Here is a 23,939-nt window from a genome sequence, read left to right as displayed (position 1 = left end):
AGAATGTAATTCATTAATCACGAAGGATTTAAACAGTTTGTTATTGAATTCACTTCCTTTGTCGCTTTGAAGGCTCTCGGGAGACCGCGGGCTTGACCGTTTTAATATGCGTTTAAACGCATTTAGCACATGTAACGGTTGTTTACGTTTCAAGGGTTCTACCCATGCCATTTTACTGAATACATCTATAACGCAGAGAATATATTGATAACCGTCATTTTCTGAAGCATCAGATGACATCACTGTTAAGTCCATTTGCCATAGTTGATCTACTGTGCATATAGTAGATCTGTACGTATCTCTAAGAAATGATTTACGTACATCCTTGTGTAAAGTGTAGGTTTGTTGAGCCTCTAGCCACTCTTGTACCATACTCGTATTAGGTTTATTACTTTTTTTCGCACGCTTTATAGCAGCCATAAGTGGTCTTACAGAGCCATAACTAGCAATATTATTCTTATCGTAATAAACACGCTTTAACCAAGCTTCCCAGCTTTTACTTAGAGTACGCTGCTTCCCACGATAGGCGTTTTTTCGAACGCTTACTCTTTTTCGATTTTGGTGTAAATGTGACTTCATCGTCGTCGCTAGGTTTGTATTTAATTTCACCTTCAAGTTCTCTCCACCTATTTCTGTTACCAATCATTTCCCTACTGAGCCCTTCTTCCTTTAGTAAGCTTAGAACGGTGTTCCATCCTCTAGGCGGGGTAGCTACTGTCTTTGTTCTCGATAAGTCACGTACTATATCTACAACATTGTGACCTTCCATAGGTTGTGCATCCAATGTTAATCTACCTAGATGGTCCCATCCTAAACGAGGGTGTTTTGTAATTCTGTTCAGTATAGTTAAAGCAGTATTTCTATACGATTTTGGTAAAGCCTGTAATGTGTCTGTTACCACATTAAAGTCCAAATCACCGTTTTGTGTGGACGCTTCATGCAATGACGAGGCTTTCCCTGAGTTATTCTCCTGTGTTCTGGCTATGTGTTGCATGTTCAACGCCTTTTCTAACAAATCATTATACTTTTGTATACGGTCATAGGGTTTATCGGATTCTCCCAGCACATCCTGAATATCGTGTAAATTGTTTTTTCTAGACTGGGTTAACAAGGCATTCTTGTTCAGTACACCGTTATGTGTCGTCTGAGTCAAACGCTCGTACAAAGAATAGGGAATTAATATCATACGTTTAGAAACGTCCTTGGACATCACGACACGATTCCCGTAAGTATTTTAATAGCCAGAGGCGCTAACACAGAAGCTAAGGCTCCAATAAATCCTCCTTTTTGCTGAAGTATACGTTTTTTCTCTTTAACCGTTACGGTCTTTCGACTCAAGCGCTGTAATTTTGATCTGTACCTGAGCAGCTTTTCCCTCTGACTACCGGTCATAGGAAGGTTACCCTTAAATATATTAACAGCAACTTCACTGAGGGCATCTATAACCTCTTTGGGCAGCTGTCTAAGTATACTATTTCTGACGCGGGGAGTGGTTCTACATACAAAATGTAAAATATCTGCATTCTTCTGAACCTTACTTTTATTCATGATGACTCCCAGGGTTTCACCGGTGGAATGACTAGCTTAAGTCTGCGGGGGTTATAGGCGCGAGCTGTATTATATACTTTCTCGGACTTCTTTTTTATCACGTGGTCACTTGTTTTGGTATCAATATCAGCATGGGTAGTAGTAGTAGTATTATCATCATTAAAGCTAGATTCATCGCTAATGTCAGTCTGGCTACTACTCATTTCATCTTCTGAACAGGAAGAATTATCGCTGCTACTGCTATAATCGTTACTATCACTACTATCGTCCGTGATTGACCCGTTGTCATGACAACAGCTCATCTTCTTATGCGCGGCTATCCACGACATGCAGCATTGTTCCCTGTCGGACATGTTTGAAGTAAATGGTATGTACAACTTGTTTCCACGCTTATTTATACGGGAAGGTATATATCACACGATCCGTCAAATATATTACTTCTTACCCTCAATTCATCCGATACAGTTGGAGTCAAATCTAACAGAATATATGTATATGGCATTCTTGTTGCTTTATAATATGCATCTCGGATATATGGTATTTTGGTGGGAAATACTTGGCGCGCTAATGTTTCGATCTGAGAGCTATCTCGAGGGTTTTTGTAAATAACCATATGTGTACAATTCAAACTTATCGATCTGTGATGACGTGTTTTATTAAATAAATTTTGTTGTAAATATATCAACGCCACGTTTCTATGACTCGATTTCTTTACAAACCACCTCAGAAGTTCTAATTCCTCCTCAGAGGTTATATCACCCAGAAAGTCATCCACGACTAACCAACTATTATTTTGAATGAATCCCTCCGCTTCTACCACACTATGCACGAAAAATATAGAGACATCGTGTCTTGCGCAAACATTCGATATTTGATCGTACAGAGGCTGATGTTCGCTGAATACCCATACTATGACATCTGGTTTATAGCACAAAGGAAAATCTCCATCAAAACTTTGCAATAAGTTATATACAAAGGTGGTTTTGCCCGCACCACTACATCCACTGACGAGCAGACGAAAAGGGTGTTTGAACATAATAGTATCCCAGGAAACAAGAGTATGACCAGCCATGTCAAGTACCTAATCTTTAATGCTAAACGCTAGTCATATATACACCTTTATAGAAATATGAATAATAAAGAAGTACGACAAGGAGTAAATAAAACAAAGTTTATATACATTATGCACAAGTACAGGTTACACAGGAGTAGGACCCCATACGGACAGGCCGTTTGGGTTACATTCTGGACACATAAAATAACCAAACTGGTTCATGTGATCCTTCTGCATGTAGCAGGGCACAACGTTCAAAAGTTCAGACACAAAGTCCGGCATGACGATAAAGCAGTTTAACAGCTGCTTCATCTGATCCACATCCAGCTTGATTCCCGGGCGCTTGTAAGGTTTGACGACGTTTTGCTTTCCACACCAATACCATTTGCGTATGTCCAGTCCAGGGTATGTATTATCCATTTCTGCATACATATTTCCTCCTAGATGACATTTCAATAGTCCACCGCTTTCCATTGTTTCTTCAATTCTAGCTTTGTTTGACACAAGCTCCATCCAGCGCTGTAACGTTAATGTGATCCCTCTTTTCATAGGAAACCATCTTCCTCTTTCTTGGGTATATTCTCTGATGTGTATTTTCATCTTTCCATGCCAGAACTTTGCCACCACAAAGACGTTGTTTCCAAGAGCCAGTTGGCATCGTTGACCATCTTCTGAGAACGTTGCTGAACTGTCTGACATTTTCAAGCTGATAATAAGGTACAGTATACAGCTTTACTTATACCCCTTGTATGAGTTGTAGGCATGTTCTGACACGCGGATCTTGCTGAGATATGCAGCCATGGTAAAAGATAAGATATGACTACTTGTAGATATCCCTACTCCGTGCCATTGTGATAAGAGGATCATTTATACCCACCTAAATTATCAGCTTTGATAAGAACATCTGGGATACCTAGCCCATGTCGCAAGGGTAAGCCGTTTAGCAAACACACACGTTGATCTCCAACTACAACGTGTCTGGTCCAGCACTCAGTGGAAAAAGATTAGTGACTGGCCATTGTATTTTGCTCATTGTTTCCTACCTTGTATGCTATTCTCATTAATAATAATATAGAGTATTATGTTTTGCCCTCTACATATCATGTACACACTATGTATACGTACTACCAGTGGGTCGTTTTCAGCCCCTCTAGTCTTGAAGCATTACACACATTCACCACATGTTGTAACATGTTTAGAAGGTCACGTGATAGCGTAGGCATATAAATACATATTCACCATGTTTTGCGACAACATTGTAACGCAACAGTTTGAGAGTATTGGCGTATTATATATCTCAACAATTATCTCTTCAGCTTGAAGACATCATGGCATCGTTTCATCGCGACGGAGATTCCCAACTTCTAGTTCATCATCTTGAGGAAGTAGAACAGCAACTCGAACAGGAAGAAGATGAACTTTTGGTCAATCATTCAGTCGAGGTTGAAGAGGAGTTATCCATGGTGCAACATTTGGATCAAGTAGAGCAGGAAGTTAAAGACGACATGTCTCTACTTGAACATTTGGAAGAAATAGAGGAGGAACTGGCATTAATTCATCATATGGATGACGTGGACCAACAGCCCGAACAGCAAGGAGGGGGAGCTGTTCCACCTTATTTTTTAAGGCGTGTGACCAGGCAAAGGGCTCGACGATTTAGAGCCAATGCCGTTAATTTTAATGTGCAATTTAACCCTGCCTGGTTGCAACAACAGAGACTCGAGGATTTACCGCAGGCACTTCGGGAGCAGTTTGATAACATCATTGAGGAACTAAGGATCGATGTCAATGGGCAAGATAACGACCGGGTAGGACTTGCCTTACACCATCCAGGATTAAATGTACCCATTCGCATTCCATTTCGGCGTTTGGGCGATTTGCGTGGAGAAGATATCATGGCTATGGTTGAAAAGGTACATCAAAGCAATGACAATGCCAGAATTGATGCAGCCATGGACATTGACTTTCTCCATGTAGAGGACCCGGATCGCCTTGGCGAAGGACGAGGCCATCGTTCAAAGCATAGTCCCAAAAACCTGGATACATTTTTGGAACAGAAAAAGTGCATCGTAAGAATAAAGAACCAGGACGATTTATGCTTTGCGAGAGCAATAGCTGTTGCTCTCCATTATGCTAAAAGACCTGCACCATTTCAACGGCTGGATCCCATTTGCAAAGCATGGGATACAAGAAGAACTGCCTTAACAAGAACCAACAGGACTGATGTTCAAAAACAGGAGGCAGTTAGGCTGTTTAGTGAAATTGGGATAGAGCCTGGGGCATGCACCGGTAGGGATACTTGGACTGTTTTCAGTGATTACCTGGCACCGGAATATCAGCTGAAAGTATATTCTCAAGAAGTCTACAATAAGCTTTTGTTCAAGAGTGCAGTGGAAAACCCCTCTAAGATCATTCACCTTTACCACCACAATAGCCACTATGATGTGATTACATCCATGGCAGCTTTTACCGGGTACAGTGAATATTGTGAAGATTGTGACGTGGGCTTCAATAACAAAGAAGACCATCGCTGTACCAGGGAATTTAGATGTCATCAATGTAGACGTCCTGGCTATTGTGGTAAAGGTGAAAAGGAAGGCATTCCATGTCTCGATTGCAAGAGGTGGTTTCCAACAACTTATTGTTACCAGCGACATCAAGAGATGTATACCAGCAAAGCTGGTATTCCAACCAGTACTTGTCAATCCCTGCATCGGTGTACCAGCTGCAATCAAGAGCACAATGCCTATGCACATACCTGTTCTGAACGGCGCCTTTGTAAGAACTGTAAGGAACCCCTAACCCCAAAACATCTGTGCTACATTACACCAATGAAGGAAGACCAAGGTACTACATCAAACACTGCAGATCCTGTCCATGAAAAACAAAAGTTTATATTTTATGACTTTGAATGTCAACAGGAGACGGGAGTGCATGTCCCTAACTTGTGTGTAGTACAGCTTGGATGTGGCAGGTGTATTGGGGATAAATCTACCAATCTGTGTGAGGGGTGTCCTTGGAGAAAGGAAGATGAAGGGCCTTCACGAACGAAAGTATTTCGAGGAGACAGCACTTTGGAGGACATGGGAGGGTGGCTTCTAACCCTTGTTGACCAGAAACGAAGCAAGAAGAGGAAGAGGGATGCTCCAAACTCGGCTTTACAGGAAGTCTTAAATGTCTTGGATGATGATGATGATGAGGAAGACGAAGATGAAGTATTGGTCATAGCTCACAATTATCGAGGATATGATGGCCATCTGCTGCTACAATATTTCAACAAACACATTGTGGTTGCTCCACAGATTGTACTCAGAGGCCAGCAGATACTGATGATGAAAGTGGGACGATTGACCTTCAAAGATTCTTTGAACTTTCTCAGCATGCCATTGAAATCATTTCCAAAGACATTTGGGCTCTCTGAACTGTCAAAAGGATACTTCCCCCATTTTTTCAACACAACAGTCAACAAGGATTATGTAGGAGCCTATCCTCCCATGGACACCTATGGACCCGACAGTATGTCCTCAGGCGAACGGGAAACTTTCATCAAATGGTACGAAGAGAAAGTTTCCTCCAATGCCATATTCAACATGTCTGAGGATATACTGTCCTACTGCCAAAGTGATGTTGATATTCTTAGAAGAGGATCTGCTGCTTTCCGTGACGTATTCATCGGGCAAAACAATGTGGATCCATTCCTAGAGGCAACAACTCTTCCTATGGCGTGTATGCTTGTATTCAGAAAAAACTACCTGGATCCTCAAACCATTGCCATCATACCACCTCATGGATACAGACCGGAGAGACGCTACTCAATACAGTGTCTCCAGTGGTTAAGATGGTTAATGCATGAGGATCAAGATCTCAAAATAGAGCATGCACGCAATGGAGGGGAAGCAAAGTTTCTTTGCTCGGATGGTTCTCGTTATAGCGTTGATGGCTACGACAGGGAAAGCAAGACTGTCTTTGAATTCATGGGCTGTTTCTGGCATGGCTGCACAAAGTGCTACAAGGCTGTACGGTGTGAACCACATCCCACCCTCGGAACAACCATGAGAGAGGTATATCAAAAAACACTGTATCGCCTTGCTGTGCTAAGCCAACACAAAGACGTGGAGAAAATTGTCCAGATATGGGAATGTGAATTCAAAGACAGTCAGAAAACAAACCAAGAGTTGAAAGGATTCCTATCCACCTTTGAATACCTGACAGATCCCTTGGATCCTCGCGATGCATTCTTTGGTGGAAGAACCAACGCCACAAAATTGCATTATACCGCCCAAGAAGAGGAAGAAATAAAATATGTAGATGTGTGTTCCTTGTATCCATACATTTGCAAGTACGGAAAATTCCCCCTAGGTCACCCCAAGATTGTGGATCATCCCCATGTGTCGCAATTGAATCACCTAGAAGGACTCATCCGGTGTCGCATTCTTCCACCATCACAACTGTACCATCCCTTATTACCCTACAGAGCTGGTGGGAAACTAATGTTCCCTCTGTGTAGAACATGTACAGATGGTCAGATGGATGGGGAATGTCGTCATACGGATGAGGAACGAGCATGGGTGGGAACCTACACAACCATTGAGGTGCAAACAGCCGTACGCGAGTGTGGATACAGGGTTCTGCACATATTCGAGGCCTGGCATTTCGATAATTTTTCCGAATATAGCAGAAGTACCCATCAAGGAGGATTATTTGCCAAGTACGTAGATAACTTTTTTAAAATTAAACAAGAAGCCAGCTGCCTCCCTGAAGGATGTACCGACCCTCAAGATTACGCCCATCAGATATATGAGAAAGAGGGAGTTACACTCGACGTCAACCGGATTATGAAGAATCCTGGGCTGCGGGCATTGGCAAAAGGATGCTTGAATAACCACTGGGGCAAGTTTGGGCAAAGGCTAGGTTTTGGAAAAGCGAGCTATGTGACAGAGCCAGATCAATTCTTTGGCATGTTGAGAGACGAGCGGCATGAAGTCAAAGATGTCCTCATTGTCAACGAAAACATGCTGTTCGTCTCCACTGAACCAAGGAAAGACTTCCACAGTTCGCATCCTGCCTCCAATGTCGTCATCGCTGCCTGGGTTACAGCACAAGCCCGTCTCAAATTGTACAGGTAAGCTATTGCATTTATTAAAATTACTATTTTGCTATTATATAGATTATAATTTTGTAATAATTTGGTTTCAATATGAATTAATTATACGAGTATTTACATGCCATCTTTCTAATTTGTCCACAGCTACTTGATGCCACTTGAGCGGAGGGTGCTGTACTTTGACACGGATAGCATCATTTACGTCCACAAGGCTAGTGTCTGGAATCCACCTTTAGGAGATACTTTGGGCGACCTGACCGATGAGCTGGATGGCAACACTATATCTACGTTCGTGTCAGGTGGCCCAAAGAACTATGCCTACAAATTAGTCCGACCTACTAAAGACGGGACAAGGACCGTATGCAAGGTTAGGGGGTTCACGCTGAACTACCGTGCAAGCCAGCAAGTCAACTTTGACACCGTGAAAGAACTCATATGCGGCAGACAGGAGGAGTCAATAAGCGTGGACTACCCTAACCTCATCGTACGAACAGGATTCAATCAGGGCAACCAGTTGTTGTCTGTCAGCACAGCCAAGAAATACAGGATGGTGTACACAAAGAGACGTGTGCTGTACGACGACAATGGATTGCCCTGTGAAACCCTACCATACGGATGGAAGACATCGCCGTGATAGACTAGGATAGACTGTGATGGACTGAAATAGACTGTGTGAAAGACAAAACAATCATTTTCCCACACTGAAATCGGCCGTGCCACACCTCAACGTTGGTGTGTGGGTGACAACATGTTTCATTACTTGAACATGGCTAAGATGACACGACGTACTACAATTTAAATTTGAAATAAAATGAATGAACAGAACACCTATTTTTATGTTTTCATTGCTTTGCTGCATCAGTCGTTAACACACGGAGAATGTACGTAAAACTCCCCATAAAGTGTTGATAAGAATTCGCCACTGGATAGCGTTTTGTATATTATCGCGGTTGTTGATAAACAGAACACCAAGATCTTTGCGGATTAATTTTATAATCTTTTGTGTCTGTCCGGTATGGTCAGTATACTATGAGTATTACTCGTCTTAAGATTTCTAGACCTTTGTTTAAAAGCGTGCATGTGATTTGCGTATCTTTAATGTATAGTAGCAAGCTGGGAAGGACCCGATGTGGGATTGCGATTATTAATCGGCTTAAGACTTTGAAAGCGTGGATGTACTCCAGGTATCTTAATCCGATGACGATAAGATACTGGGACGGACCCCCGATGCGGGTTTATGCTCCCTTTGGAATACTGAGTATTTCACACCAGTGTTAAGATAACATGTCCGACTTGTTGACCGTTAGATAGCGGGATGGCCGTTCGCCATTAATCCCTGAGTAGTACTAAGGATTAACTGCTCCAAGGGTCCGACTACAGTGTCCCGTCAGCAGCTTAGCTGATCGCTGATTGGTTAAAACGTAGCTGACGTATTCTATTGCCACGCCTTGGCTACAATCTTCATTCCTAGTTTGACTGCAGCGCTGAAAGGATGTCTAATACGGATAGCAATTACGACTCGGGCCTTGATTCCTGTGACTGCAATGTATTTTTCGACAATGACTCTTTGGATATGCCTACCAGACCCAATATGAAGTATATGCAAGATCGGTTGGATACATTTATTCGATGGCCTACACAGATGAAACAAACTCCCCTGGATCTGGCAATGAGTGGATTCTTCTACACCGGAACTAACGATCGGGTACAGTGCTTTCATTGCGGAGTTAAATTGTATCGTTGGAAAAGTACGGACAGTCCCGTCACAGAACACAGGCGATATTCACCTAACTGCTCGTATATGAAGATGGTATTTAGAAACGTATAACTCCGGTATACGCTTCCATTCAAAGGTCCTTATAAGGACCAACCAAATAAAACGAAAGAAAACTTGAAAACATGATGATTCGTCTTGATTATCCTGCATGCGATGTATTTTGCATGTAAGAAACACCCCATTACATTATGTATTTAGCAAAGACATTGTTCGATTTAATAAACGTCACAAATACAGCCACACAAATACATCCATTTTTATACATACATTCGTTCATTTGTACACATTTGTGATCAAACTATTATTAGGGGTATACAACATACATGTCCGACCATTATGTAGCGAGACTGTCATTATTTTTTAACATGTACGACGTCCGTCTCTATTACTAAACGACTTTCTCGATACCCATGTCCGCCATTTTCCCGTCTCACACACATCTGACCAACAGACGTCATTTCTTACACGAGACGCCATTTTATCACTTCATTCTCACCAAACCGTCAGACACACTAAATCGGAAATGCTATGACGTCACTTCCATCTTCATTCCCAGAATACACTTCCGGTTATGACGTCATTTCCTGTCTTCATTATTACCCATAATCCTCATGCTACGTCACTTCCGGTTATGACGTCACTTCCGGTTGACCCATGACCTGTGACGTCACATGGGGATTTGCTAGGTCCGGTCCTGAATGAGCCTGGTATACTACTCATGTTCTGCCCTTGAAATCCTGCTGCGAAGTTCGATGTCTTAACTGTTTTAATCAGGTATTCAAGTCAGGTAACCAATTTCAGTTTTGAGGTTAACTTCACTGTATTTCCGTCACACAATTTCTGTGACTCCATTAAGGGTCTCATCAGGAACATTTGCTGACACCCTTTTTCAATATATACTGGCCTTCACAAAAACACGACATAAATACTGTAAACACACACGTTTCACGTAAATAAATCACATTAAAGAAAGAAAGTCAATTTCGAGTATGATTTTAAGAACCCTTACCAGTTCGCTGAAACCAACGAGCACGGGTATGGTGCTGACAAACCTAGGAACATCATCGGGGTTTCTGGCGTGCCCAAGGGACGCAACTCTGCACAGCGAATCGTGGCGCCTTAGATGACGGGACACCCATGCCCCGACCAGGCGAGGAAATGGATAGCTGTATGCAATATTTAATCTATTTCAAGACGGCCGGCATGTACTCCAGGCTACCACTGAAAGCCACGAGCACGGGTATGGTGTTGAGAAACCTAGAAACATAATCGGGGCGAACAGGGATTCGAACCCACAATCATAGGTTTCTGGCGTGCCCAAGAGACCCCACTCTGCACAGCGAATCGCGGCGCCTTAGACACCAGAGAATAATTGACTTTCTTTGATGAAAGTAATATTATATGCTAATATTTAAAATACATGTTTCCCTAGCATTATTAATCGACCTGAGGCACTTTTATACATTCATTTGTAAATTGTGCATAACGAGACTTCTGTTGAGACCTTCGGCTCTGGTTCTTGTGTGACATGTTTGTAGTATCCCCTGTGCCTTATTGACAACACAGCCCCGCAATACAAGCGTTGTTAAAATTAGATAATATGTTGTCTTACACTGTGAGCATGGATAGCTATGACTGATAGCAATACACAGAATGCGTACCATAAGTTTAGTTAGGGATCTGGAATGGGCGACATTGCGTTGGGCCATTGAATATAATACCAAGATATAATTAAAGGGACATTACCCTTAAGACATTATTCAATAATGCGGAAATTATATAATCTGGAAACTGTATCATGGGGATTAACGTGTCCTTGCTGTATATAGGTATAATGGCAAGATTGCAGTATTCAAGGCTGCCATATCAAGACATGCACTAGATATATACTGGTGTCATATATATGCTGGATCCATGAATATGTTTCACCACTCATCATTTCAAGTTTACACAGACAGATTGTATCTTTACAACTCACACACAGCTGCCACTCTGGGACTGAACATCTGTGTACGTGCGTTGTCACATTACTGTTGACATACGCAGTTACTTCCCCTGACAAGAGCCATCTGTGGTGTACACGTGTGGCCGACTACAGCAAAAGTGTGGCGTGGCCTACGAAGTTACCTCCCCTGACAAGGAAGCATCTGCCTCTGTGGAGAGCGATCTGTGTACCCGTGTCGCCGACTACAGAAAAAGTGTGGCGTGACCTTAGAATTAAGTTATCTTCCTGACAAGGATACGTCTTCCTTTGCGGAGAGCGATCTGTGTACCCGTGTAGCCGACTACAGCAAAAGTGTGGCGTGTCTAAAAGCAAGGTATGTCGCGTGTTGTGACTGAACATCTATTGGTAAATATAAACATCCACATTAAAAGTATGATAAGATAGAGGGACAGATAATTTGAGAAATAGAATGTTCCTAGTAACCACATGTACGTTGTACTTTCGGTTTCGCCTTGAGGCATGTATAGCCATCCTTGGGTTGTACATGTAGTAGATCCAGAGCGATCTATTGAAACTGATCACCAACCTTTGCTTACCCCTCTCCTGTCCCATACAAGCCCTCTCCGCCTATTTACAAACCACAAACTACCTTCACAAACCGCCCTGCACCATGGCTTCTTCCAGCACATACATGAACACTCATATTTGTCTGTCTGTCAACCGTATCAAGGATATGCCATCGTGTTATCTATTCACGATTTAACAAAACAATTATTATATCTGTCCGACAATGAACACTCCCATTGATCATCTTTCTATCAACCATTGCAATGTCACTGAAGCGGTGTGTGGTCTAAGGGACGCAACTCGCGATCGTGTTTGACATATTTCCCATTCTGTGGGATCTTTGAGTTTATTTTCCTGCTCGGTCCATCAAACAACGCGATGGAATATGGCATACCATGTCAAGTTACTGGATTCTTAATACAAGGAACAACTTAATGTTATTTTGGTGGCCATTTAATCAAATATTAAAAAAGGGAGATCACCAGTATGTTCTTCATTGTGTGTCAGTGTATTATTCAACAGATTACAAGCAGCATGGATGAAATAAATCATGTTCATGGATTTCGTTGCCTTAAATGGAACGGTATATGTGAAGACGCACGTGGTATCAAAACACTATCTAATATTCTTTCATATATATTTCCAACGTATATGTATATAACAAGTTATATCAGATGTATAAGCATAAAAACACATTCTACTTTATATTTGGGAAATATCGTTAGGCATATTTAGATAATTTTATGTATAATTAAAGGCTACAGAATGCATACTGCGGGTACTTCAATATTCCATGGATGTGTGACAATACATATTGTTCAGAAAACACGATTAAATCAACAATGAGAATGTATTTAAAGTTTTATACCTCATGGTGCCTGGACGTCAGTCAGCCCGCATGCTGCTCAGTGCCGCACTGTGATGACGTCGCGGTTTCAAAAACATATACATTGTATCAAAAGTGTTACAACGTTCTTATTTCTTCACACAGTGTAACCAAATTGGTATAACATGCAACACGAGTTGATTGTCTTTCCTTCAAGTATCTTAAGTCACCAAATCAAAAACATCTATGCACTGCATAGCCATTGATTAAAGCGCTGGTATTATACGTTTCCTACTTTTCTACATTAACCGTTATATGGAAGCACCCGAATATGGCAAGTTAAGTCAAGTTAGCGCCTTTGTTTGAAATCTAAATGTCTAATTCATAACATAGGCAAGTACATAACCTAACAGTGATAGACATATGGCATTAATGTTGAAGTACACATTCACTGAGAATTTTCCGTGAGTTGTATTGACCGTAAAAAAAAATAACGACGAAATTGTCCGTGTTTTTGACGTCAAAAACATAAGTAACGGAAGTGGTCGTAATTAGTTCATATGCAGACTGTTTCAAAGATTATGTCGCAATACGAATAACAGTTTTGAATGTATATCTTGAAGAAATCCCGGTTACGTCCATGTAGGTTTCAGTGGCCGTTTTCTTTTATTAGTGATAAAAACAACTTCGGGGTAATTCACATCGTACATTTCCAAAGGACAAGAAATGTGAAAGATCGCTAAACAGGCCTAACAATACTCAAATTGACAGCTCAAAATCGGACACCATTATTATGCCTTAATAATAAACAAGATTATACTAACGTAATACCATCCAAGAGTAAGCATACATGTAATTTTAATCAAAATCGTTGAAACGTTTTCATGGGCAGCAAATCTATTCAACAATCCTATCACTCGCAACTCGGGCTCCATATGTCATTTCTTCGTTGTACAATCAGACAGACCGCTCACTGATACTTAGGGGGTCATGATGTGTTGTTAATGGTTTAAATCTAACTTATGAAAAGCTTGAAACGAGATGTAATTGGACAATTTTAATACTTGAATTTGAAAGCTCAAGAAGAGCAGAATAGGCTATATTTAATACAAGGAAACGATAACCTGTACAGTACAAGTGAAAGAAGGCAATATTATTGTTTTACGGTAGATATACAGTTATAAATAATATCTAGATTAGGTTAAAGAGAAAATTGCAAAAATATGAATTACTTCGATTAAAGTTGTGTTCAATGTTAAAACAATTCATGTACTCAAATTTGTTTCACTATGATCACTAGAAAACATACATCCTCGTCTTATGATCAGCTAGTATTTCGCACTTGGCTGCAATACTCTTAGACCATTGCTCAAAAACACTTGTATGGCAAGTCCATGAAATACAGCCGTCATATAACTGGACTATTGCTGAGTGGGGCGTAAAACAACAAACAAACCAAAACCATGAAATACAACTTTTTCTTTCAAATTGTTTTATGAATCAGCTTTACCTAGGTATGTATACATGTATATGTAAGGACATACGTGATAGTTTATTTCCAGTAGTTTCCCATTCCATCCCATTTTACTAAAGGTACAGTTTGAAATAGATAATGATCGTAGGTCAATGAAAGTAATGGACCTATTTGTCCAAAATATATTATTGGTATTGAACTTCGGAAATTTAACTAGGAAAATGTATAATATAAATGGTTTTCAGTTATTATGCTTTTCCTTTTTTCCCTAGCTAAACAAGAGCTTTGAGGGAAGATGTACAAATTAAAATAGCGAAAAGAGAACTACAAGAATGCTTTGATCTTTTTGCTCTTAGACAAATAAATGTTTTTGCTCTTAGACAAATAATTATTTAAAAAAAATTAATTCTAAGCTAAGGATACAAAACAAAGTAATTACCACTTTGTCACTGATGGAAGTATTTGATAATTTAGATAATGCAAAGTGAAAAAAAACATAAATAAAACTATATAAAACATCATTATTGTGCGCTTGACTGCCATTTTTGGAACTTTGCTCCTGATATACTCACCGACAAAAGAAACGCAAATACCATGCACGTTGGTTAATGTATGAAGAATTACTCCTATTCACAAGTCATTAGATTGGTCGATGCACAAACCGACATACTGTTCGTTGTGTAAACCGACGCTCGTGATCGCATTGCATCATAGATCCATGACTCGAGGTGCACTATTTGTTTCGTGCATGATTAGCTTGTAAAGTAATCGAGTATCATTGTATTTTTTTACATTTAAAAAAAATATTTTTCTCAGGTAGCTGGACATGGAAGGAAGACATGTAGTTTAATATTGTGAAAAAACAACTTTATAAACACAAGAATGCATGATAAATTTTGCTCTCTTTATTTTTTGACGTATTCTAATATATTGAATGAGCCAAAATGTTTTTAGTTTTACTATATACATGTATAATCAGATGGCATGGTAGTATTCAACAATGTAATTTGAAATTGATTAGAAATACAAAATAATATTTTGCTGTCATTAGATATTGCACGGTAAATATGTAATAAAATCACAATACAATTTCCAAAGTGGTATCTTAACATGACAAAGATATTTTCTCATTCATAAATCAATAATGTACTGTCTGTGTATTTGACCAATTTATGTTATTGAACTATTCATAACTAACATGTTTGTCGGAGACTTTAAATTGGATATTTAATGTTCGATCTGTTTTGACAGTTTCTTGATTGTAAAACATTGGATAAAATGTCTTCCCCGTCACTAGCCTACATGCAAAAAATCCATATTGTAACTTCAATGAACGAGTGAGTGAGTGAGTATGGTTTTATGCCGCTTTTGACAATATTCCAGCAATATCACGAGGGGGGACATCAGAAATGGGCTTCACAGTCATTGAACGAAAACATAAAACGTTTACTCATTGCTGACACTACAGATAATATAATATCAAAGGCTTTATCAAAAGATACTGAAATGTGCATTCTACATCCTTTAAGTACGAACTTAATATATTGTTGAGATTCTGGGGTAATTTATAAGGTCTATGAGAAATACTACTTGAGGTAAAATGGTATGCTTTCATAGACATGTATGGCTGCTGGACAGCTTAGGAAGGCAGATCTCAGACATGGCCAGCCAACCCATGTTTGAACGCAATAACGTTTCATGATGACGACGTTTAAGCCAATTTCACTCCACCTCTACCTCCCCTAGCCCCGTATACGTGTGTTAAAATAGCATTCACCTTTGCACCTCAACCCGGAAGTGACCTAGCTACAAATACATGACGTGGTCTGTGCCAGGTAGGTGCGTTGTGGATCGTCTCTGATAGCCTAACAATATAATCAAATGAGATAATGTTGTTCTGTATGAGAAATCACCTGTGTTTAACTAAACCACTAGAATGCATTTCAACTGTTACATTGCATATCTTAAGCATACCTTAACTTATCTTAATCATAAAACACTCGTCTAAAGTCCTCACATTAGTGTCATCCCTACTTTCGTTTTAAAGCGCCGACATGTTCTAGGACACGACACACTTCCCTGCCTTATGTGGTCTGCGGTAACAATCTAGCCTTTTTTTGCCGCTATACATGAGTATGATGACGTCCTTGCGTGTATCGTCCTCGTGCACACAGATAATATACCTCCCATGCAGAATGAACAGCTCATTGTTATCGGCTCGATCGAATACACGGATGGTGCAGCATTAAAGTGCTTGAAAGGCCATTTATTGACATGTAAATGTAACACGAAATGTGTCAGGTGATTATACAGGGGTGTGTTATTATTATTTTTTTATTTGAAGCGAATGGTCAAATAGAGCAATATATTTGAAACTAACGGGCAATTTGGACGCGTTGTACCTGCGTGTGCAGTTAATTTGAAAGTGCAAATTTGAAATATATTGTTATGCATGTCTTATCGGTATTTGCCTGATGCACATTATTTATGTAATATTAAATCTTACTATTTTGTGTGTTTTTTTCTCTTATTTGCATTTATATTATTTTAGCATGCTGCGGTTGTTATGTAAACGTCACCCTTTAAATGTATCAAATAGTACTATGTCAACAGACATGAGAAAAACAAAATTAAAACATAATAATAGTATGCAACATGAGCACACATGAAAACTTCCGATGTCAATGCATGTGAAATGTATGTTGTGGTTAAGATAACGTTGTTGTACAGTTGTATGTATTTGTTGCTGCACTGTCGTATATAATATGTTGGCATCTGGAGGACATAGTATTTTTTTTATTTTGTAAGGCTGATACTAATTATATGTGAGGCGAGGTGTAATAGGATTTAACGTCACGTTCAAGATTATTGCATTTATATAGCGACGTGCATGCAAGTGTGCGTGTGGCTACTGTGGGTCCGGACTAATGCCGATTTTATAGTGCTAGCTCACTGAAATACCAAGCCGCAGGTTAACATGAATACCCCACTCAGGCACACTATACTCCGAGCCGACCAGTCCTTGTTTTAGCCCCTTAATTCCGAGCGACAGGCAGGGTAACAACAAGTCTCCTCTTTTTAAGTATTGGTATAACGCGGCCGGGGATCGAACTCCCGATTTTCCTCTCCCCGGGCAGATGTTCAACTACTAGACAACGGAGGCGATCTACTAATTATTATTATTTTACTTCGAATATGCCATGCATTAATCTACGTAAATGCCATACCCGTAACCAAGACCTCAGATATACTATACAAGTACACGTATTGTCCGCTGATGTGGCAATGCTGTTCAACATCAAGATTAAGCTGTCGACAATATAAGCCATTATAAAATATTGTTTCCGACATGGTTGAGATACATCATATTTCTAAGTCATATGTTAAAAAAATAACGTTTATCGGGGCGCACGTTCGTCATTTGATATCTCAGACATTATGTTATCTCAATGTTTATTTTTCTATTTTCTATTTGCATGTATAATATACCATACTTCCTATCTTCCAGTACTGTGCACAACTTGGACATCATAACACTAAACAGGACAATGGCGACTGCAGTGAAGCTACCCCAGTGTAGAGTGTGTCACACCTCGTACAAGTATGGTGGGCCTGCTCCACACCTCCTACCTTGTCTCCACTCGGTGTGTCAGACATGCCTAGACACTGACACCGCTGATACACTGACGTGTGACATATGCCAGGAAACATTCAATAAAGAACACACTGATTTCCCTCCCGATGTCGTTGTCATCAAAGATATCTTCCACCAAACTGCTGAAAACGATGGTTCCGCCGTGCTTTGTACCAATAGAGATGATGGCAACCAAGCAATGTCCTGGTGTGATGAATGTGAAGCCTTCTTTTGTGAGCACTGTCAGGCCAGTCATGAAAATATGAAGTTGACAAGATCCCATGCAGTTGTGACATTGGCAAACCTGAAGTCATCTGACGTAGAACCTACTCCTAAGACTGTCTACTGCACAGAACATGCTGATCATCCTCTTCTGCTCTATGATGAAACATGTGAGCAAAGAATATGTTTCAGATGTAAGGAGAATCATAGCGACTGCAAGGTGAATGACATAGCTACAGCATTTCAACATCTGAAGGAGACCGTACTGGAGGAAGGACAGAAAGGCCTCTCTAAGAAGATAGAAACAATCAGAGCCATCAAGGACCAGGTACATGAAGTTGTCAAGATGTCAGAGGTGAAAGAGAAGGAACGGAAGGAGTTCTTAAAGCATACGTTTTCTGAGCTGAGAAATACTTTAAATCAGCGAGAAGAAGGGCTTTCGCTACAACTGGATCAAAGTTTCAGAGCTGTATATGATATAAATAACTCACGGCTATCCAAGTTGGAAATGGAGGAAGCCAAATGTGACACAGCACTTGGGTATTGTCAGAAATTCGCTGCCATGTCTAGTATGGACGCACTCTTCAGGGCCAGAAAGACAGTAGTATCCAGAACCAATGAGTGTATTACAACTGAGCTTCCCCAAGTGAGAGATACAGAGGCTGCAGTCACTCTATCTAGACAGGACTTTACAGACCTGAAGCAATTGATTTCTTCCTTTGGAGGGTACTACATACCCATGGACCCTCAGTCAGAAAGTAACCCAGGTAGTTTTTGATTATTTCTTGGATGATTAAACAATAAATTGATATTGTAACGAGCTAAAGAAAAGCTAAGTAATTTGTATCCTGTACATTGAGCTGTTTATAGTACATTATAGTACATACAGTTTATTAGCAATGTTGAGTTAAATACGAATAATGTCAGTGTCCTTGAGTGAGTGAATGTGGTTTTACGCTGCTTTTAGCAATATTCCAGTGATATCATGGCGGGGTACAACAGAAAATGTGCTTCACACAATATACCGATGTAGGGAATCGAACCCGGGTCTATGGCGTGACCTGCCGATGTTTTAACCACAAGGCTACCCCACTCAGTGTCCATGAGCATTGGCCATCATAACAGAGCTCGTTGCTAGTTGCCTCTGTTCCCTGGAGATGATATACTTGTCATCTAGGTAACCAAGTCTACTGGGAGAAACTGCAGACATACACATCAGCATCACTATAGCTAGTGTTACATAAAGCTTACCATTTTCAGTCATATTCTATGTATTATTTTTGAAAAGAATGTTTAATACCGGACACCTTCCGCCATATTCTGTTATGCGCGAACTACTTCCTTGGCAACCAAAGGCATTCACCATTTTCCTGCCGCTACAGTTAATTTCCTTTGCCCTTGGGCTCTTTTTTTTTATACCGATATATTTAACCCTTGGGCCTCCGTTTTAACTTTATAAGGGTTAGTAGTAGTTGTTGGGTATAGGGATTGCAATATCAGTAAGTACTTACCATCAAATAGCGAAGTCGTCCAAACTGTCATTTTGATCAATAGTAGCGAGTGGAGGGCTGGGTTTGACAATATCAATGTCTTTCCCATGGCGATTGTTTGCTCGCACAATGAGAGGTAAAAAGGCAGTGAACTTGTCCGAGACGTCTGAACATTTTTACAAAATTCCTCGAAATAGGTCTACATGTCCTTTGTTAACGTTGTCCCCCTTCGTGGAAGTGAACGTTTTTTGGTTTATTGCAATAGCGACGTTTCAGTGTTGATTCTGGAGTGACAACAACCAAGTGAATGAGAGGTATAGATACATGACATGTTCTGAAAAGTAGCAGATTAACATTGAGAACAGGTAACAAATGATAAGTAGCACACATGTAATTGGGTGGAGCCAAATGTACAGTAAGAATAACAAAAAGCACAAGGTAATAAAACACACGAGTAATAAAGCCAAATGTACAGTAAGTATGAGATAAAAAGGATTAAACAGTTATGACAAGGTGATTGGATGTTAATTAAAATAGTCTGTTGCTTGATTAGATCTTCAAAGGCAGACGAGTGAGTGAGTGAGTGAGTATGGTTTTACGCCGCTTTTAGCAATATTCCAGCAATATCACGGCGGGGGACACCAGAAATGGGCTTCACACATTGTACCCATTGAACGCTTTAACCAATAGGCTACCCGACCGCCCCAAAAGGCAGACGAGATGTAATGCCCCTGATCTCTGTTGATCAACGTTTTCTGACGTCACGCAGAAATAGACAAATCAGGAACCACTTACCTTTCAGATTTCTCTCACGCTCCGATGTTCCACACTTAGAAATATATAGGCAGAAAAATAACGAGGCATTCCAAGTTTAGTTTTATTGGATTTGAACAAAAATAAAGTACTAAGTCTAGTTTTTCGAGACCGGAAGTGATACATAGAAACTCACATTTAATGTTAATTCATATCTAAATGTGCCCGTTTTCGTTTCCGTCACGCACGAGTCTCGTGTTATATGAACGTCACGTGATCTATATGGTAGGTAGGTGTCCGGTGTAATGCATGTTCACCTTATTTTTATGCGCGTTGCAATTGTTAAATATTCCATTTACTCATATATAACATATGTTTGTTGTCACAGAGGGATCTACTATGAATGCTATGCAAACAAAGATAAACAAGCTTGAAGCTGATAACATGTTACATCTGCAGGTACAGTTTGTTGACACCTGCTATATAACTTGACATGTTCAATATAATGTAATTCACCTTACTCAATCCGTTCTAAAACCAGAAAACCACAAGTTCAAAGTATTAGCCTTTTTTGAGATCTGTCAATTTTCATACAATATGGTGGAATTAAGAGCATTAGACCTCTCGTTTTTGGTGTGATAAGGTAACCTGTTACCCAAAAGGCTACCTTACCAAGCCTTCCTCTTTACATGCTAATGATGCACATTGTATACATTATACTTATTAATTATGTTTTAAGGTTATAAAGAATCGCGATCAACAGATCGAACAGCTTTCGACAACAATGAAGTCTTTAGGTGAGCATCATTTCAATATTGCAACATGGCAAACACGAATATGAGCTAGTATGATTAACATAGTTGTAAAAATGAAGGAGATGTGAGCATATAATAACAATACCATATTTTGCCAAATGAGCTCGTGTTCTGTAATTCACTCTGCAATCTTCAAAGTTGGGCACCTGAGCTGTGAAAGAGTATGCCCATTGGGGGATCGAATCTTAAAGTATGATTTGATTATACACATCATTGTTGCCTGTGCATAGTGGTAAACATCCACAATCTACCTCACTTTCCTCTCCTTAACTTCACTCAATTTTAAGCTGACACACCAGGATGTTAGTGAAATGCTGTGGAAGTCGGCGTGAACAGTTCATTATACCACAATACCATATAGCAATAGTATATTTTTGACATTTTGTTTTGTAGAGTGGGTGTCCAGTGTAGCTGTCCACTTTCTGCCTGCCTCAGATGCCCCTTTTCCTGTTCCTCTTCTCTGTAAGTATGTTTTCACCAGGGAGAGTGTTATGGCAGCGTTGATAAATTGAACTGATGGACTCCAAATCCACACTTGTCTGATGTGACGAGTAGAATGAGATTACTTTGGAAAAAAAGAAATTTGAATATTATGCGCCGAAAAAAAATTACACCCAAACCCTTCAGCGAAGTCCGGCAAACGAACGGGTGATGAGAAACTTCGTCAGTACAAATTCGAAATTTGAGATAAAAAATCACCATTTAAATTGTGTTTTTGTTCAGCTAGGCATTGTTTTATATCCTGGGATTAAGATTACCTTGTGTATTTTCTTGTAAACTAAGCCGGACACAGCAATCAGCTGTACACACGTTTTATTGGAATCTACCGGTGATTCGGTCAAGGCACACCCAATGATATAACTTTACAGGATTTTAATGCAAGGATCGGCAAAAGTTGTATCTGAAACTATTTTTTTATCAGGAATAATATATTCCAATATCTTATTAACTGAGATGCAGCTTTTACTAAACATATTTAAAATAATAATAACCCTAAGCGAAGCAGCTGATCGCTATTGTCGGGCATTATTATCTACATGGAACCAGTCTGACCAGTCACCGTCGAGGCTCCCGTGCACGTGATCGCGAGAATTACGTGTTGACATAGAATCGCACAACAAAAACAAATATGACTTTTAACGAATCAAAGTATGGCAATTATGATATATGTATCCATTCTCTGTCAACCAAAGTTCGTTTCAAGGCGTTTCACAGTGATGTCTTTCCATGGGGGAAAAACATCAAAACTCACTAATTCGTGTATAATGCGCACCCCCTTCTACACAGCTGTGTTTTTTGGAAAATAAGTGCGCACTATACTCAAGAAAATACGGTAGCTATATGCAATGCGTGAAGTGCCTGACTGTGCACATCATATGGATAGGGGTCACAATAGTTCGTCTAGTCACCCTGAGATTTGTCAAATCCACACTCGTTGATGTACATGTCCTACTGCTATTAGGGTCCACGAGTGGCCCTGTCGTCTAAGGCGCCGCGATTCGCTGTGCAGAGTTGCGTCCCTTTGGCACGCTAGAAACCAATGATTGTGGGTTCGAATCCCGGTTCGCCCCGATTATGTTTCTAGGTTTGACAGCACATTACCCGTGCTCGTGTGTTTCTCCGAAGTGGTAAACGTCTGAGACCTGCATCACTTCGGGCTTTCCCTCAACATTAAGTTGACATGCCGAGATATAACAGGAATACTCATATGTTAAAAGCGGCGTTAAACCCAACGCACTCACTCATTCACTCACTCACCCTAATGTCGTTGTTTACTTGTGCTATAGTGTGTGCACTCAAAGTTTCACTCGTTAACATATTATTACCAATTATTCAGCGGCAGAGATACAATGTATTTGTGTTGGAAAGTTTACTTTATTCAATTTTGTAGGTATACATCTAAAATATGACAAAGACAGAGTCAATCTCGACTCCGCCCACGTCAACACAGAAGGAGACCTGGTCAACAGGAAGTCGGGCACTAGACCTGCAGGGGAGGGGAGACTGAAGAAGTACTGTGGCACATGTAGCACTGCCCCCCTCCCCCGGGCTGGCTGTCCCCAGTACTGGGAGGTGTTGTCTAGGGTCAGTCTGGACAAACCACTCACAGGGGACGCGCTCATCCTGGAGGTGGGTGTATGCAGTGAGGAGCAGAGGGACGTGCATCATTGTATAGGTGAACAACAGACCTCCTACAGCCTGGATGTCGTCCAGTGTACTACACACGGCGGGATATGCAGGAGGACATTGAAGGGGGGGAAGTGTGTGCTGTGTCTGCCCGACACTCTCCCCAACACAGCAGGGGCATCACACACACTACATTACGGTGTTGTCTATGATGACGCCAGGAAGAAGATTGTCTTCATTGATGTGAAGGAGAATAAAGTGATGTCGACGTTAGACATTGTAGACTCCAGTCAGCCACTGTGGCCGATGTTCGGGGTGTATAATGTCACTGTCAGCATGACACTTGTAGTGGGCAGCGACATCAACATGACAGAGGAGAAGAAAGCAATGATTGTCAAGTCGCTGTCGTGATGGTGACAATGATTGTCAAGGCGCTGTCGTGATGGTGACAATGATTGTCAAGGGCTGTCGTGATGGTGACAATGATTGTTAAGGGGCTGTCGTGATGGTGACAATGATTGTCAAGGCTTTGTCCTTAACGTAAGAAGGAGAGTAATGTTTGTCATGAGTAGTAGTGTAAGAGACATATTATGCGCCTGAAAT

General features: G+C 40.5%; 3 protein-coding genes across 3 annotated transcripts; 2 read left to right on the top strand and 1 right to left on the bottom strand.

Moving 5' to 3' along the window:
- Positions 1 to 2,706: 2,706 nt before the first annotated feature.
- Positions 2,707 to 3,437, bottom strand: LOC125377549. The gene has a single exon (XM_048391340.1). It carries the CDS (start codon positions 3,299 to 3,301, stop codon positions 2,747 to 2,749), a length of 555 nt encoding a protein of 184 aa, XP_048247297.1. The 5' UTR covers positions 3,302 to 3,437; the 3' UTR covers positions 2,707 to 2,746.
- A 493-nt stretch (positions 3,438 to 3,930) lies between these two features.
- Positions 3,931 to 8,340, top strand: LOC124127450. The gene is made up of 3 exons (XM_046490845.2): positions 3,931 to 4,410; positions 5,524 to 7,724; positions 7,851 to 8,340. The coding sequence occupies exons 1-3, from the start codon at positions 3,931 to 3,933 to the stop codon at positions 8,338 to 8,340; spliced, it is 3,171 nt and encodes a 1,056-aa protein (XP_046346801.2).
- A 3,311-nt stretch (positions 8,341 to 11,651) lies between these two features.
- On the top strand, positions 11,652 to 23,872 carry LOC124127941. Its single transcript, XM_048391338.1, has 6 exons — positions 11,652 to 11,801; positions 17,804 to 18,918; positions 20,783 to 20,853; positions 21,134 to 21,191; positions 21,603 to 21,671; positions 23,101 to 23,872. The coding sequence occupies exons 2-6, from the start codon at positions 17,844 to 17,846 to the stop codon at positions 23,745 to 23,747; spliced, it is 1,920 nt and encodes a 639-aa protein (XP_048247295.1). The 5' UTR covers positions 11,652 to 11,801; positions 17,804 to 17,843; the 3' UTR covers positions 23,748 to 23,872.
- The last annotated feature ends 67 nt before the right edge of the window (positions 23,873 to 23,939 follow it).

The sequence above is a fragment of the Haliotis rufescens genome, unplaced genomic scaffold (genome assembly GCF_023055435.1).
Source record: "Haliotis rufescens isolate VD_foot unplaced genomic scaffold, xgHalRufe1.0.p SCAF_9, whole genome shotgun sequence".
NCBI classification, from domain to species: Eukaryota; Metazoa; Mollusca; class Gastropoda; order Lepetellida; family Haliotidae; genus Haliotis; species Haliotis rufescens.
Note: the sequence above shows the minus strand (reverse complement) of the source record. Positions and strands in the feature narration are given on the sequence as shown.